Source organism: Leptonotus elevatus, chromosome 5 (assembly GCF_054856555.1).
Source record: "Leptonotus elevatus isolate MCC_2025b chromosome 5, RoL_Lele_1.0, whole genome shotgun sequence".
In the NCBI taxonomy this organism is placed as follows: domain Eukaryota; kingdom Metazoa; phylum Chordata; class Actinopteri; order Syngnathiformes; family Syngnathidae; genus Leptonotus; species Leptonotus elevatus.
The window spans coordinates 18,517,351-18,534,455 of NC_141243.1; the positions used below are offsets into that span (position 1 = coordinate 18,517,351).

Sequence of the window (17,105 nt, forward strand, 5' to 3'; positions counted from 1 at the left end):
GGCACCTTGAAAGTACATATAAGAAATTGAGTTGAGAGCAAACAGGGGAATAGGCATGGGCTGATTACCGGTTTAACAATTTACCGTGAATTTAAAAAGTCAAGGTTTCAATAACCGCTAATGCTGGCTGTCACCCGTAATGAGCTCTTTTCTTCGGAAGTTAGCAAGATGAAAGAGACACTGCAAACACACATGCCTTTTTCTCTGTTCATGTGCATTGTCTTAAAAAAAATAAAATTGCGCAGACGGGTACTAGTTAGCCCCAAGGACAACATGAGTAGCCCAGGGGTCTGTTTTAAAAACAGCTCACCAGTGATGGGACACTGGGACTAAGAAGAATGTTAACATTTATTTATTTATACTTAACATGGTTCGCATTTCTTCTGTACCAAATAGTCTATATTGTGTTTAAAGAGCGGTTCAGAAAATGAATAAATAACATAAATTGTGTTCAATGGGATGGGAAATCTGGTTTTATTTACTCAAATATTGTAAAAAGAGCTGTCATTTTAATACTGTGATATATCATGGTTATCACACCGCCAGAATTTAATACTGCCCTATGCCTATGGGAGAATATGCCCCCTATAGAGGTCAAAAAGCAAGTTAAGTGCCACCTGAAAGCTTATGTGTATCATTATTGCTATTCATAGTCGAAAGACCATACAAAAGCATGGAAACCCTCCTTAATTTCCACTGAAATAGCACACCAGACATTTTGTATTTTTATAAACTGAAAAGAGTTCAGCGAAGGCCATTTATTGTTGTAGCGTGCTGTGACTTCCCCTGTGCTCAAATCTGGGTCTATAAAGGGGGCATGCTTGGATGAGTCCAGTGTGGAAAAACCTCATCAAACACCTCATCTCATTTCAACATTCCTCACAAGCAGAATTATAGCCATAAAAGCAAACCAATGAGTTTAATGTGAATTATTTTTTTTTGTGTGGAACTTCCGTAATGTGAGTGTTGAGGATTGCAATCATTTCAAAAGGAAGGAGCTCTTGACACTTTGCAGCACTTACAAACACTGTGTGTTTTGAGAGTGTAAGAGATGGTCTCCTGGGACACAGTAAGATTTTGTGTTTGGCTCTTGTCAGGTGGGACAGGTGGTTTGTCTTTTACGCCACAGCTGCCAACAAACAAACAGTGATATGCGCCGCAAGAGGTACATTACAAGAACTCCTTTTAACGCCTGACACAGACAGCTTCTCACAGATTCCCTTTGGACTCCTGAAGTGTTTGTTTATTTAGGCAACTGGAATTTCAACTGATGAAGCAGCTCACAGATATTCAAGTGCAATGTGGAAAATAGTCAGACTTACCTTTTTCCAGAAATGGGAGACTTCCTCTGGCAAATAACAGAGATGGCACCATCTGCAGTCGTATCCAGTGTGATGTCCCACAGTAAAGAGTTACTTGGTGTTGCTGTACGAAAGGTCACGCCGGTCTTTATTGTTGTTCTGCAAAAGTAAAAGAAAACAAAAATGGAAAGGTCAAGAATGTAATAAATAAAAACATCCCCCGTTGAGAGCCAATGAAAAAAGGAAATAACTGACCATTTAGACTTTGTGCCATCAGCAAAATGTAATACTGTGTGACATCTTAGCGCAATGGTACTTTAATACCCAAAACACACAGTAAGGCTCACTCCCAAGAGTCCATCCAGAGCAACTTTTTTCCTGGTATTTCATCTGCATGCAAAGCTACAGTGTGCGATTTATTCCTGAAACTTTCAGATAATCACAGGGACTTAAGTGCTGATCACATTATGACTCTCTCCGGGGGTGTAATCTGTGTTAGAAGCAACAGCAATTATAGTTCAAGTATAGCTGTAGCAAGTCCAGCATAAAGTAGAGACAGTGCTCCTTGACAACGCATTATCTCTCAATTTAAAATATTCAACGTAACCTGAAGATGTTTTTGTGCTAAGTTTCTTTGCACATTTGTGTGTTTGTGTGTGTGACTTCTGCATGTTCAGCTGTACTGCACTCAAAAGGAGGTCTCAAGTGACAAGTAAACTTGGCATGCAGGCTTCTGCTGTATCATCACATTGTGAAATGACGTTGCATGCTTCCACTTCAGGAGAGCCACTGCTAAATAACCCCCCACCCCCACCAACACCCCCCACGTCAGTTTAACATGTGTTATCGTGATGTAGGAGGCAAATGAACATAAAGGGGAAGTAAACCCAAGCAGCAAACTCCAGCAGTTTGTATCAGTCTCAGAAGGTGGCCATTTTGCCACTTACTGTTGAGTGAAAAAGACATCGCAGTTGTTCAGGTCTCAGGTAACAACCAATCATAGCTCAGCTTAAAAACAAACAAACAGGTGAGCTGTGATTGGTCGTTGCTTGAGCAACTGTGATGTCATCTTCAGTCGACAGCAAGTGGCATCCCTTGAGATGGATGAAATGGCTGGATTTTGCCGCATAACTCATATTCCACAAATGTAATATTAATCAGAATCTCATGTTTAGACTGGTGAGGCCACATATAACATATTATTGTCGAGAAATCTTTAAGGTTGACTTCCCCTTTAAATGTGTTATCATGTAAAACAATTGAATAAACAACAAACGTCAGCTAGCTTAATGCTATTTTACAGTAAAAGGGAGACATTCCAATCAAACTCAGCACCCTAATAGTAAATTATAAACCTTCAAACAACAAACCCAGAGCTGTCCAGGGTGTTGAAGACTTTGAACAGTAAACACGTCGGTAAACAACGTCTCCGTTTAAATGTGACACTCCAGAATGCTAATCGATGCCCGACAGTGATGCTTGTGCCTTGCAACCCTAGCAACAGGGCGTCAAATCCCTGGTTTGTAATAATTTTGATCCCAGCCCCCCCACCCCAAACCGACTGTTACAGCTAGCAATGACACACTACAAGGCATGACCTACAAATGACGTTTTGTTAGTGGAGTTTGATTCTCAATATGGCCGCCGGCCATGCATTCTGGGTAATCTGAAGAGATCAACGCACTGACCAAATTGTATAAAATGTGTGACTGTTATTGTTGTACAAGCCTTTACAAGTTAATATTTGAAATCGGGGAAAAAAAGACAATAATAATAATAAAGTGGGTATGTACTGTAAGTAAGGCTTCCTGTGAAACAATGCATTTTTCTCATCTAGCCTCCTTTTTTTGTGTGTGCTTAAAAAAAAAAAAAAATCATGCCATTTTCATAGCACTTAATGTGAAAAGAAGAAAAGCAAGCCCGACATGGTTGTGTATTAAGCCGAAAGGAGCAGAATTTAACTAATACAAAGTGACAGCAACAAGAAGACTTATCCGCCCTTTCTCCCCTTTTCTCCCTCCCTGGGAAGAATAAAATCCCTTGTGATTTGAGAAGTTTTTTTATGAGCGGTGGGGAATAGGAAGCAGTGTCCATGGCGTTGGTTAGTGGGCCTCGAGGAGGCGGCAAGCAGAGGGAGGCACCAGGGCAGGCAAGATGGATGGCCATGGAGACTGAAGCTGACAGTGTGTGAGGAAAAACAGCTCTCAGGTGCTGCACCTGCCATCCATCTCACTTCTGACCAGGCAAGGCATGAGTGGCACCTTGTTTCACCTTCTATCTTCTCAAATACAGAATTTTGTAACAGTCCACTGCATGTGCACGCTAACATACTTGGTTTAAAATACACCAACAGTTTTTACACAATTGAAAACAATCTATTTTCCCTAATATACATTTTTACAGCATTGTGTAATGCTAACAATAAATTGTTGGTATGGAAAATCTCAGATAAATATAAGAGCACCACTGCCAAACTTTTTATTTTTTATATATTAGTTTGGCCAGCCCAAAAATATGTAGTCAAAAAACAACAACACACTACTGAATACAACATAGATCTCTATCATTGTACAGATACGCTAAAAGCATTTCATCACAGAGGCTAATTTCAAGATGCTACAGTGGGTTTGTAATTATTCTCACGTCTACATAAATTATTTGTGGTCCCCATCTCTGTTTTTGTGAATGCATCACTGCAGGGCCAGTCAAGTAGACAATAAAGAACAGATGCAATCATTTATGCAGGCAAACGTTCAGTGTTTAGCCAGTCTGATGGCCAGCTATCAGCATCGTGCTTATTGTATTTATGGAGCCGTTTAGGGGGCTGAGAACCCGTTTATGCCAACATCGCTGCCAGATGGCAAGCGCCACAGCTCTAAAAATGGTTGTAAAAGCCACATTTGTCACATAGATAAACGATTAGGCTTCTTCCTGTTGGAACTGATTACTCACGCAATGTCAGGCCTCTTGATGACCATACGGAAATAATGTCTTATTTTTAAGTACAAGCCATACGGCCGTGACAAATTTATAGTCTTTATCAAAGAAGGACCCAAAGTACAGAGGACTTTGAATGTTGATGATGTCATATCATCAACTCATTCACTGCCATTGACGTAAAAAATTTATTTGAACTATTTCTAGTTTTATTTTATTTTTCACTTTTGTTAACAAGAGTATGAAAACCTATAATTGTATTTATTTATTGTACATTTAGAACAGATATAAAATGTATGATTAATCGAGAGTTAACTATTGAAGTAATGCGATTAATTACAATAAAAAAAAAAATCGTCTGACGCCCCTATTTTTTTTATCAGGGGCAAACATTTTAATTGTAATTAATCACATGACTTCACTAGTTAACTCGCGATTAATCACAAATTTTATATCTGTTCTAAATGTACAATAAATAAATAAAAAAATCTAGGTTTTCATACTCTTGTTAACAAAAGTGGGAAAAAAGTGAAACTAATAGAAATAGTCCAAATGAATTTTTGACATCTATTGCCATCAATCGCAGTGAATGAGGGGTAATGACGGTGACTACTGTTTTGAAACATTAAAGAGGAAATATACTGGATCTATTTTCAAGTTGTAAAAAAAATATTATTACTATTACAGCTGGGATGTTTGTTTTTTGTGCAAAGGATGAATCAATGCATTCTGTCATTCCCAATTTAATAAAGTGACTGACTGGAGCAATAATTTGCAAATGCAGATGTATAAATAATCCATGAATACCCTCTTGTCCTCTCACCTCTTCACATTTACTGAAGCATGTGATCACACCGAGATGTTGGTAACGCACACATTTATCTTTGAGGGTGCATTGATTGTTCCTTCAACTAACTGGATGCACACCAGAAGCCAACACAAACAGACTTTGGGAACTCCATAATCTCACCAATAATGACTACAAGGATCTTATTGTTAAGAATGATTTTATAGCAGTATGCTGAAGCACCTGACAAGTAAAGACAACCCTTTATTATATGCAGCCTCACACACTCTAAAAACAGTTGGGTCAAAAGTAACCCAATTATGGATAAAAAAAAAAAGAAAAGAAAAAAGGACAGATCCACTTTATGGGTCAATTTGACCCTGCTTTCTGGGTTGTTTTATACAAAATGCCCAAATTTTTGGACCAAAGTAAAGAATATGACCAATATTTATGAGTTGTTTTACACTAAAAGATCCATTTCTTGACTCAAAGTAGGATCAAATCGACCCAAGTAGAGGATCGGTCCGTTTTTGACTCATAGTTGGGTTATTTTTGACCCAACTGTTTTTAGAGTGAATGATCCATTTATATATGCAAAACAAAGTAAATCATTGACTGAGGCATAAAATTCATTTAATTCATTTCACACCACTTGACAGATCATTAATCACTTATATATGCAGCTGGTGTTTGGAATAATAATAGAACCATCTTTGCATGTCAGTGTGGTTTACTTTGATAAAGGACATCAAAAAAGTCATGCTTGTAGTTTAACGATTACATCATCAAGCTGCATCCTGTCACCTTTAAAAGTGCAACTTTTAACTCAGAGAATTGCATTTTGTGGTGGTGGAACATGATGACACTGCAAATTGTGACACCATTGCACACATTTAGACAGCCAGTCAACCTATTTACCTATTTGCTACTAGCAGACCAAGAGAACGTTACCCATGCTTTTATCTCCCGTCGATTTGATTATTGTAACGGTCTTCTGACCGCTCTCTCTCAAAAGAGCATCAGACAGTTGCAGCTCATTCAGAATGCTGCAGCTCGGATTCTGACTAAAACAAAGAGAAGAACATAACACTCCCGTCCTAAAGGCTTTATTTTGTATTACACTGGCTCCCAGTCAGATATAGAATGGATTTTAAAATTCTGCTACTGGTCTATAAATCACTGAATGGTTGGGTCCTGAATACATTAAAGAAAAGCTGATGGGATATAAACCCAGAAGGTAAACATGGGGACGCTGCATTTAGCTGTTATTCTGCACACAAATGGAATAAGCTGCCAGCAGACGTCAGATGTCAAAAGTCAGCCCCGATTGTAAAAAAAAAATTGAATTTTCCCTATACCTTTCCTATCGTGTTTTTTTACACTTTAAATAATGTGCTTTAACGTTGTCAATGTATGTTGTTGTTTTTTTAAAGCTACTTGTGTTTTCTCTACTTTGTTTTTGAATGTGGTTAACTGTTGTATTTGTTGATGCTTGCCTTGCCTTGGCAAATAGTAGATTTGGTAAACAGCAGATGGCTTTAGCATAAATATTGTCATATTTGGATTAGCCAAGATCCACATTTAATGCTATAGTCACATTTTTGTAAGGCTGCTTATAACACTTATCTTCTTAATTGTTGCCAACCTTTTGTTGTTGATGTAAACATTGGTACTATTAATAGAGTGTGAATAAAGGTTCTTAGTTGATCAACATCAAGCAATAGCTAAGAAGTCTTGCGTCATACTGGACAATGTAAATCTGTTCCACTTTTTTCCTTGCAAGATTAATGAGTCACACATAAAATGTTGTGATGATTTGATGGATGCACTAACTTTTAGGAAACGTGTGGGCTACATTTCTTTGAAAATCTCAGTATAAAACGCACACCTACATCACAAAATTTGTCATAGCGATAATGGTGTGGTTCCACACTGTTTCACAATTCGGCAATCAGTAATACATTTCCAAATGAGAAATGAGCCTTCCAGCGCAGTGCGGCAGGTAATCTCCATATGCAAGTATAAGGTCAACAACATTAAACGATTTACCAGAGTCCCAGCAAACGGTTCCAAGTAGAGTTTTAATAACCAGAAGTCTCTACGGGATTTCATTTGAGCTGTCTCATTCTTGAGGGCGATGACGTTTAAGCCCTTAATGTCATCAGGCTGTGCAAACTCAAAAATAAATTCATGAATTTTTTAGCATGTAATCATGTACGTTTCCAGGAAGAAGGAAAAAATCTCAATCTTAGTTTCCAAGAAATGCCTCATTTGATTTCCTGTAATTTCCCATTGTTTTCTGAGCGCTGTATGAGGCTTATCGTGCTCATAATGACTGGCTCGCTTTTTGGAATACTAGATGAGCTTTTGAAGATTCTAAAAACTGAGCTCTGAATCACGTCATCCAGATAAGCAGGATCAATGGAAAGGCAACAGAAACCACAATCTTACCTAAGAGTGAAGTTAGTCAGCTGAGCCGAGCTGGCCATGAGGATGTAGAAGGTGGCGATGTCGGTCTTCTTCAGCGGTTTGGAGGACGTCCGTATGACAATGGAATTGCCCAGTTTGAGTCGAGAGAGTGTGGCCATTCCTTTAGGCACCTGCAGGAGTCGCACACTGCCAATCTTCTGCATGGGAGTGACGGGAACATATTCCGCCCGCTGCTGTTGCGAGTTTCCCCAACGACTCCCTTCCAGGGTGCTACACTCGCCGCTGACCTTTGGCTGCGCCTGGTAGTAGAGCTCCACGAGATTCCCGGCTGGTGGCTCCTGTTTCTCCCTGCTGGTGCTTTCGGAACCTTGACCAAACCAGCCAGGCAAAGGTAGTAGCTCAGCCATGCAAGTTCCCCTCTCACCTCCCATGGCACAGGAACATCTCACCTCCTGGGTTTGCCAGAAGGCGTAGACTGTCACACATGGTAGCTCATCCTCAGCTCCTTCCTGCCTGTTCCAGTCCCTTCCCGCCACGTAGAAGAGCACCCGCACTTTAGGCTTGCTGGAGAAGACCCGAGGCGTGAGCACAAAGGCCTGAATCTTCCAGTTGAAGGTGAAGGCGTCCGGGGCGTTGAAGAGCTGCACAGCCTGGACCAGATCCAGAGGCAGGAGCTGCTCTGTGGACATGGGGCCGTAGCTGGCGTTGACAGCCGGCTGCCGGCTTGCTCGCAAGATAACGAAGGGTTGCGTGTTACTCTCCATGCTGAAATTCCTCATGAAGTCCTGACCTGCTTCTTTTAAGAAGAGGTAATCAGCATCCCGAACCTCATAGCTGACTGGCAAGAAGACGGGGAAAGGCACTGGGCTCTTTGTGTCACTCAGCTCCTTAGTGTTGAATTCTAGAAAGTCAAGGAAAAAAGATCTATTAGTAAGTTTTGTGAAACATTATCTAGAAAGAAAAAAAAGGACTAATCTAGTTCACAAAGGGTACTGTCAGGTGTAGAGCTGGACAAAAATGTATCAATTGATATCGAATCGATTTTATTTTTCAAGCCTGGTATTGATTCATAAAACCATGAATAGATTATTTTAATGTCTCTTTTTCCCATACATTTATAAGGAAATAAGATTTTAAGGGCCAATGTGGTTTTTTTTGTTGTATTTTACTGTTTTTTTGACATTTACTGTTCACCCTATAAAGCCTGAACCATGAAAAACATGAGAAAATTCGGATTCTTTGTAAATAGAGTATTTATTTGTCCCTTAAAAAAAACTTCTTTTTTTTAAATAAATAAAAAATTGAAAATCAACTTCCACATATGACTTTGGATTTGTGTCATATTTGTTACATCCGGTCACAATGCTTTAAATTTGTACATTTCTAACTGTCAAAAATATAAAAATAAACAGACATATTCAACATATTATTTCCAGAAATCCTGGGGAGAAGGGAGCACCGGGAGACCCCAGGCCCGTCGGGGAAAGGTCCCGGTCGTCACGCTAGCGTGTCTAGTGAAAAGTAACCCTGTTACTGAGTTTGCCAGCTCACCAACTGGCGAACTCTACCCCTACACCGTGGATGTGACCCCACCCAGTGTACATACAAGTATGTGTGTGTGTGGTGCATTAAAATCAGGAGCAGGTGAGATGGAGCAGAGGGAAATGATATCCCTCGCTCCGATCCACCTGCTTCCCAGAAATGTGTTGGTGAGAAAAAAAAAAAATCAAATTTAAATCAAACTGAACTCTTATGAATCAAAATTGAATCGATTGAGGAAATTATAATTGATACCCAGGCCCAGTCAGAAGTTAATGATTGCAAATGGAAAGCAAATAACAAGAAACTATATTTGGGTTTATGGAGCAGCATTTTACAGGATTCTGCTAATTATCACCCAGGGAGCAAATTATATCCCACAGACAACAATGCATACTTAAATAATTCTGGTAGAATGTAATTTTAATGTCTAAACAGTATTCATCAAGTGAGCTTGTTTGCCTGTCATGTTCCATAGTTGCTCTTTCTTTTCTGCTGCCCTAGTTTCCTCACACACACATATATGATCTGCTTGCTCTTTGCGTCTGTGTGTGCGCGGGCCAGCGGAGTAGGGGATTGGTTGAAGGTGGGATCTGATACATCTGGCTCAAAAATTAAGTTAACCATCATAAAGCGGGATTAAAACAGATTTTCAGATTCACTTAGTGGACTGTGAATAGCCAGCACATCAAAAACAAGCAGCTTCGTGTGAAGGACACGCTCACGTGTGACGAGGAATATTAAGACAATTGAGCTGATCAAATACAGTAGGCACATTGCGAGTTGCATTGTCATAACTAAGTATATGAATCACTGGGTCAGTAGCGCTGAAAAGCGCCTTCATGCAGTAGTCATGAAAATGTTGCATAATAATAGTAAATAATAATGATGATGATAATGATAATAATAGTCTCATTCATCCAGGTCATTGTATTCTCAGCGCATTGAATTGGACTGTTCTGGTTGTCTTAGAAGATGTTTCACCTCTCACCTGAGCAGGCAGCCTCAGTTCATGCAATAAAGCTTGGTGAGGGCTAGAATAATCAAACTCTGAGGTTTAATTATAAGTGGCCAAACTTTTGCACATATACCAGCACGTTGAGTCTCTCTCATTCAAGTCTCATTTTCTCCGTTGTCATTGTTTTGTTTTAATTTTATGTATCAAAACTACTAGTGGTATCACTACTTGGCATCAGTGACTACTGAAGGAGTGAGTACTCGTATTGGTAAGAGAAAAAGTGGTATTGAACACTCTGACAGATAATTTAAAAGAAAAATCTATATATATATATGAAATTAATGCTAATTTTCCATAGTTTTAATTTCTAGTTCCTGATCCTAAAACGTCCATTGTGTTTACCGATACCTTGAAATAAGGTTGGGTATCAGTATGATACCGATACCTGGCATCGGTACTTGCCCATCCCTATTCTAAACTTTTTATTCGGATGTACATGATTTTAGCATGTCCCGCACACACTACTCTGCTAACTACAGTGTGTATACTAAGTAGTTAAATAATTTGTTCCCATGGTTTTACTGACCACAAGTTTTTTTGTTTTGTTTTTTAAATAAAATGAGTTATTTTGGTCAGATATATTCTATTTTGAGACAGTCCTCCAATAAATATGACCACCTAGGTCGTTTTGGAAAGGTACCAAATTACGACCAAGTGTTTTAGTTTAGCTACCTCTATCGGCCATGTTGAATATCACAAAAAGCCAAAAGCCGGACTTATATATTCGTCTTCTGATCAGATGGGCAGGGTTCGAGTTCAACTTTTGGATTTTTGCACCATTCAACATGGCCGATAGAGCTCGCTAAACTACAATACGTGACACTAGGTCGTATTTTGGTGCGTGGTAAAACGATTAATATGGTCGTTATTGTTGGATGACTATTTTGCATTATTTATGCAAAATCGGTGATTGGCCGTAATGTCTTAATTTGCGCGATGGCTCCACGAAATAAGACATTACATGTTATATTAATTTTTTATGAGCCCCCCACCTCTCCACATGTATTTCAATTAAACGTGGGTTTTTTCGCTATTTTTGGATCAGGCCAGTTCCTATACCCCGCGAATGCCGGCGATCGACTGTAGAGTAAAGTTTTTCAAATATATGTATTGTTCCATCTTCTGATCGAATCAGTTAGCTTTTTTTTTTTTAACTATTTGATCGCTGAAAAATCCTGATCTTGTAAAGCCTAATTCTCACAATCATATTAAACATTTTGCATTTGCCATCAAGATTGCGTTATGCGACTTTGCACACTACTGAATGGACTGTCTCGCCTCGGTGGCCATATTGATTACGGTTGTTGACTGATAACCTCTACTACCATTTGGCCTGATCCAAAATATTCCTCTAGATGCACTGCCTCGAGAGGTTTCAAATACTTAGCTATTTATATATTCCTGTACATTCTGCTACACTGTGCCTGTGTTGAACTTGCCATCTGTAACTTACCACTTGTCCTTAAATATGTCAAGAAGATGCACATTACATATTATCTTACATATTTTTTTCATACTTCTTTAACTGTGAGCACTTTACTATTGTCTGTCTTGTTGTTTTTAGTCTTGCCGACACCTGGGAATGCAAGGAGCGATTGCTTTGTATGTCTAGTGCATATAAAGAAATTGACAATAAAGTTTGACTTTGACTTTTGAAATTGCTGTCAACCTTGTCATTGTCTTTAACTTTTATTATTAACAAACTATTGACTTATAATTTGACAAATGCAGCTCTAGCACCTAATAAAATATGGTATATGTGTGTTTTGCAGAATGTACGTGGTAATCTCAGATTGTCCTTTTATTAAATAACTAGGGATAACACAGGCTTTTAAGTAAAAACAAACCAGTCATGTAAATATATGATCTGATATGTGATCTGCTATTAGCGCTTAAATGTATCCTGCATCGAACAGCCTCATTTTATTTATGTCTGTTCTGACAGAACCGATAATTTCCTTACTTAGTGAATTAAGAACAAAACAGTTACTCTGCAGATTAACATCAAATGGATGAAGCCGTACTAAGCATGGTATTTGCATTTGAAGCGCAGCGTTGGAGGCAACTCACACCCAAACAAATCTGCATTTAAATGCATCACAACTCTAAATGTTGTGCATTAGTAGGATGTCGACCTCTGAGCATAAGCGTGAATGAAAGCTCAGAGCTTTTCTCTGTCAAACTCAGTCATCGTGCCCCTCCAAGGAAGTTGACATTTAAGTAGTTCGTCTGCCGCGTTCACCTCGACTCACCCAAAAAGCCCACGATGGCGTCTGACAGTTCACAGGACACGCCAGTACTGTATGTGTCACCCTCGTGACAGCCCACAAGCCTTTAGAAGAGCACAATGGCTTCTTCCCCCCCCCCCCCCCCCCCTCGCTTGCTTTTCACCTTGTGGTGTGTGGTCGAAAAAAGTGCAAGGAGACAGAGAAGGAAGCTGGGAACAAGGTTGTCCTGACTTAGCCCAACAGGCCCCACAGTGACAGATGTGCAGTTTAATACCAGAGCTGGCAGCATCTCTGGCCAGAGGAATATAAACGGGGTCGCCGTCTCCCGAGCGAGAACGCAGTGCAACAAGGTACTTAACATGCAACCTCTTCCCTTTACAGCATGTACGTGCCCTTATCAGGGCTTCGCCTACTTTCAAATGCACAAACATCACAATATTAATCGTAGGACCATTTCCAAAATCCCTCCAAAGATGTATTTATCATATTCTGTGTAAGATTAAAAAGCACTATTCCTCATTGCCACTTTGTGGGAAATTTGGAGCGTGAGCAAACCTCTTCACTTATCAGCATGTAAGCGCTGCTTTCATCTGACAAACCTGAGAGCAAATATGTTGCCCCAGCCGCTCCAATCTCTCATACCTGTCATATTCCGAAGACCAGAAGCTTCCTCTTTTTCTTTGGCCCAGTCTGAAGGCTTCAGCGTTGCCATGCAGAAGTTACAACAGCAACGGAAAGCCACCTCTCCTGTTTTGCACAACATAACATCTCCCACGGGGGTTCAGAAAACAAGCTGCTACTTAGCTTGTACTGATCCCAAACGAATATGTTACATGGATAAAAACAAATGCAGAATCATGTCTATTTGAATTGGAGCGGACAGTCCAGAAACTGAGATTCAGGTGGGTACTGTATCGGCAGCTTGTTTGCATTGAACAACTTCACTCCTAGTTTAAATCTCTTCAATTAAAATGGAAAAGAGAAGTAATCATGCAGCCCGGGAAAGGTTGAAAGTTTATTCAATGATGTATTAATTCTCACAGGTGCATTTACAAATAACGTTCCACATTAACAACTAGTTTTGCATATCAGTATACTTCGCCCTGGAGGGGGAAAAAAATACAAAAATAATTTCCGTTTCCTTCTTTAAAGTTTTTCTTCTTATTATCTTTTCATTAAGCAATGTTCACATTGCAATAATCCTGTTAGCCTGTTGGAATCTACAACCTTGAATCAGCATTGGGAATTCTAATGAGCCATAATGGCTTTCACCATATGTAGCAAACAGCTGGCATACGCCAATTGACTCCCAATAGCACCATTGCAGACAAAAACAAATCTCTGCTTTCAAAGCTAATACAGATACGATGGATACAAATGTGTCTTTCATGCTGTCAATCAGTCATTTTGGGGACGCGCACAGATGCTACTTTGCTCTTAATAAAGTTTCTATACAATAGAACAATTAAGTTTAGGGATGTTCAGTAGCCAACCACTTTTTTCTGACAGAAACCAGCACGGGGTACCAATATCACTAGAACTTTCGATACGCTTTTTCCCCCAAAAAATACATTTTAAAGAAAGACCTTAATACTGTATCCCCATATTAATGGCTGTTTTCTATTCATCTCGTTTCCAGTTCCAGATCAACCAGTTCAGAAATCTTTTCCATGCTAGTTACTGTCATGTTTGGGTTCTGTTTTTCCTTGTGTGTCTCCCTTGGTCTTGTTAAGTGTAATCCTGCCTCATGTCAGCCAATCAGTGCCCTCAGCCACTTGTGTCTTGTCCCAAGTGGGTCTTGTTGTGTCGTTAGTGTGTGTATTTAGTCTCCTGTCTCCCCTCTGTCGTTGATTCATTGTCATTTTCCTCCCGTCATGCTGCCGGGTTTTTTTTTTGTTTTTTTTTGCCTTGTTGTCCTCTCCACGTTTTGTTTTCACTTGCCATTTGGAGTTCTCTTTTGTTTTGTATAATTAAATTTCCCCTTCTTTTTTTTTTAACGTTACCTCTGCCTCCTTGCCCTGCTTCCCTGCGTTTGGGTCCTCCACCAAACTTTACCCACGTGACAGAATGAATCGACGCAGACAGAGGGGAGACAGGAGACTAAATACACACACTAACGACACAACAAGACACACCTGGGGCAAGACACACGTGGCTGAGGGCACTGATTGGCTGACACGAGGAAGGGCAGGATTACATTTAAAACCAAGGGAGACACACAAGGAAAAACAGAACCCAAACATGACACTTACAAACTGAGTAAAATCTTTATTTAAAAATAATAATAATAATAAAAGTTTCGCTCTGGTTTAAATTTATTGTGAATTTATCTAATCTTTCAACCACTGACAAGCTATTTCAATTTGGGTGTTTTGCGGAATTGCCTGAATGCACACTACTAAAGCGCATACCAGTACTGTGCAATGCAGTATAAATGCAGTAAATGATGACTGCTTTCCAAAGACATTGTCACTCAGTAGTGACTTAAACTGAGCGTTGATTCTTTTAATTCAGGCTACCTTACTTCACATAATTGGGGGAAAATATTAGAAACAGCTCACAGTATGATGGAGTGCAGTTCTATAAAACAGCAAACTAGATCACAACAATGAATAAAATAATGTATAGTGATATTTTCTTATGTCTAAAAGTGTGCATCCAAAGTGAGCATAATCATTGTAAAATATCTTGTGTAGGCCTACTGAATCTTATTAGGTTGTTTATGTAATGTGACAGTTGGGTGTTTATGATCATTTATATGAGCTGTTGAAATAAGTATTTAAAAAAAATCTTGGCTTGACTTGAAGATACTACATCTGATTTGTTGTTGCCATAAATTATAAATCATGCACTAACAGTCTTGATGCTCTCAAAAAGAAAAACGTAACAGAAAGTACAAGTCAAACCCTCTCGAATCATCAAACGTTCATTTGCCAGCCTCATCCACTCTACATAGATCTTTTTACGTGCTTTAGCAGGTGCTTTATAAAATCATAAATAAGATGATGTATATGGTGCTCAAACAGCATGCACCCTTGGAGGCTGCAAAGTGAGAAACTGGAGAAGATAAACAGCAAGGGGAGGGGGAGGCAGTCTGAGTGGGGTTTAAGCTTGCAGAGTGATTGGTCGAGATTGCCTTGCCCAATAAGATTTTTAAAGCTGATTTAGAGAATATGTAATTTTGCATTGCATTATTGTCTGGCATTATAGCCATATAAATTAACCCAGATTCCATTGGGAAAATATATTTTTGCATTAGGCTTGACTTTTGTTGTGATTTGCCCCAACACCCACGCCCCTCACGAACGTGGCCGTGTGCGCGTGCGTGTGTTAAGACATTACAGGGGAAAGTATTGCTTCCCATAGAGAAGCTGTGAATTATACATTAGTCATGGTTTAAGTTGCAATACATTAAATCTTGCACTCTTTACTTATTCCATGTTCAATGTTTCATGTGCAATTATAGCTTTTGAGACAGTGTGACATGTGTAAGGTCGCTGAAATGCTGTATCACTGCAGCGAGAGATGTAAGTTTGTGTCACAAATGAGGACATTTATCTATTATTTAGACTTGTAGGAAAAGCTGATTTTCGGCTTGCATGCCATCACAATCTCCCTCACTCGGGAACGTGCGCAAAAATAAACAGTTCATTCATTGCTAGTATTTGTCTTTTTTGGTCCATTTTTTTAAACCCAGCCCGTTAAGTCATATAGACTTAATTAAAAGTGTAACTGTTATTGTCCCACAAAGCAGTCTTACCTTGGGAGACAACAGTTGTTAAGGTGGCAAATATCAGGTGTAAGATCCTCCAGCTGAGGCAGTTGCAGCTCATTTTGGCACCCGGCGCGACTCTTCCTTCGAGAGAACTTTCAAGCCTCGCTAAATCGCTCCTGCTTCAGTAAATTGCGGAGCTTGCGTGTTCATCCACGTCTACACGCGGCGCACTGCCTGCCATCACACCTGTTGTGATCCTGCGTCGCGCAGGTGACGAGGAAGGCACGTCGAGGTCCGCTCATCCGTGGCGCCGCCGTGCGTAAAGTTGCGCGAAACGAGCCTCGGAAATGGCGCTCCTTGAGACGTCAGACCAAGACTGACCAAATCCTTGGATTTCAAAAATAGATCAGGCTGCTCCGATATGGATGTTAATCTTCGAAGGTAAATGTCTTTCTCCTCAGGTGCTCCAGATCGATTATTCCAGTGCGCCGACGTGACCGGGGACTCTGCGGAGCTGGCAGCAGATCAGCGAGTGTCTTGAGCTCAAAGCCCAGGGCACTAATGTCATCATCTGTCACTGTTCATCCGCCCGGGAAAGCACGGCCACTGCGCAGCTGGTAGGATTAACCCTGCGTGGCTTGACTGGAGAGCCAATCGTGACGTAGTTGTTGCCTTCTCGTGGGAGATCGCACGTTAATGAGGCTCCCCCTCAGCCAGCCACTTCACTATGGCTTCCCCGCTGGCTCCAATACAAGAGGCTGATTAGAAATGGTTTAGACAATGCAGCCATTATCTAAGTGCTCTCTTCATACTTTATTTGTTGCATATAGACACTTATTCTGATTTGTTACCTTGTTCTTCCCCGCTCGTGTGTATTTATTATTTCTGTCGTTATGGTGAAGCCAAGCTCTTTCGCATGAATGCTTGTAAATAGTTGTAAAAAAACAAACAAATGTTTATAGTTGTATTAAGTTCAAATGAATCAGTTTGAAGCTTACATTGTTTTAAGTGAGGTGCATTCTGTTACCGCTTGTGGGATTAAAACAAGTTTGTCGTCCTTTAATCACATATGAGGGTTGAAATAGATAATATATCAATTATATATCAATAAATTTGTTCATCCAGGAAATAGTCTGGCACAAAACTACTG

At 39.9% G+C, this 17,105-nt stretch overlaps 1 protein-coding gene across 1 annotated transcript in view; it reads right to left on the bottom strand.

Annotated features, from left to right (window-relative positions):
* Window positions 1-16,621, bottom strand: part of LOC147174014 (transmembrane protein 132D) — a 34,860-nt gene extending 18,239 nt beyond the window's left edge. Inside the window, exons 1-3 of the mRNA XM_086075202.1 lie at window positions 16,001-16,621; window positions 7,477-8,356; window positions 1,323-1,460 (exon numbers count right to left, since the gene is read on the bottom strand). Of these exons, the coding sequence (XP_085931328.1) occupies window positions 1,323-1,460; window positions 7,477-8,356; window positions 16,001-16,073 (1,091 nt within the window). The 5' untranslated portion in view covers window positions 16,074-16,621. The remainder of the gene's footprint in view (window positions 1-1,322; window positions 1,461-7,476; window positions 8,357-16,000) is intronic.
* Between the last annotated feature and the right edge of the window lie 484 nt (window positions 16,622-17,105).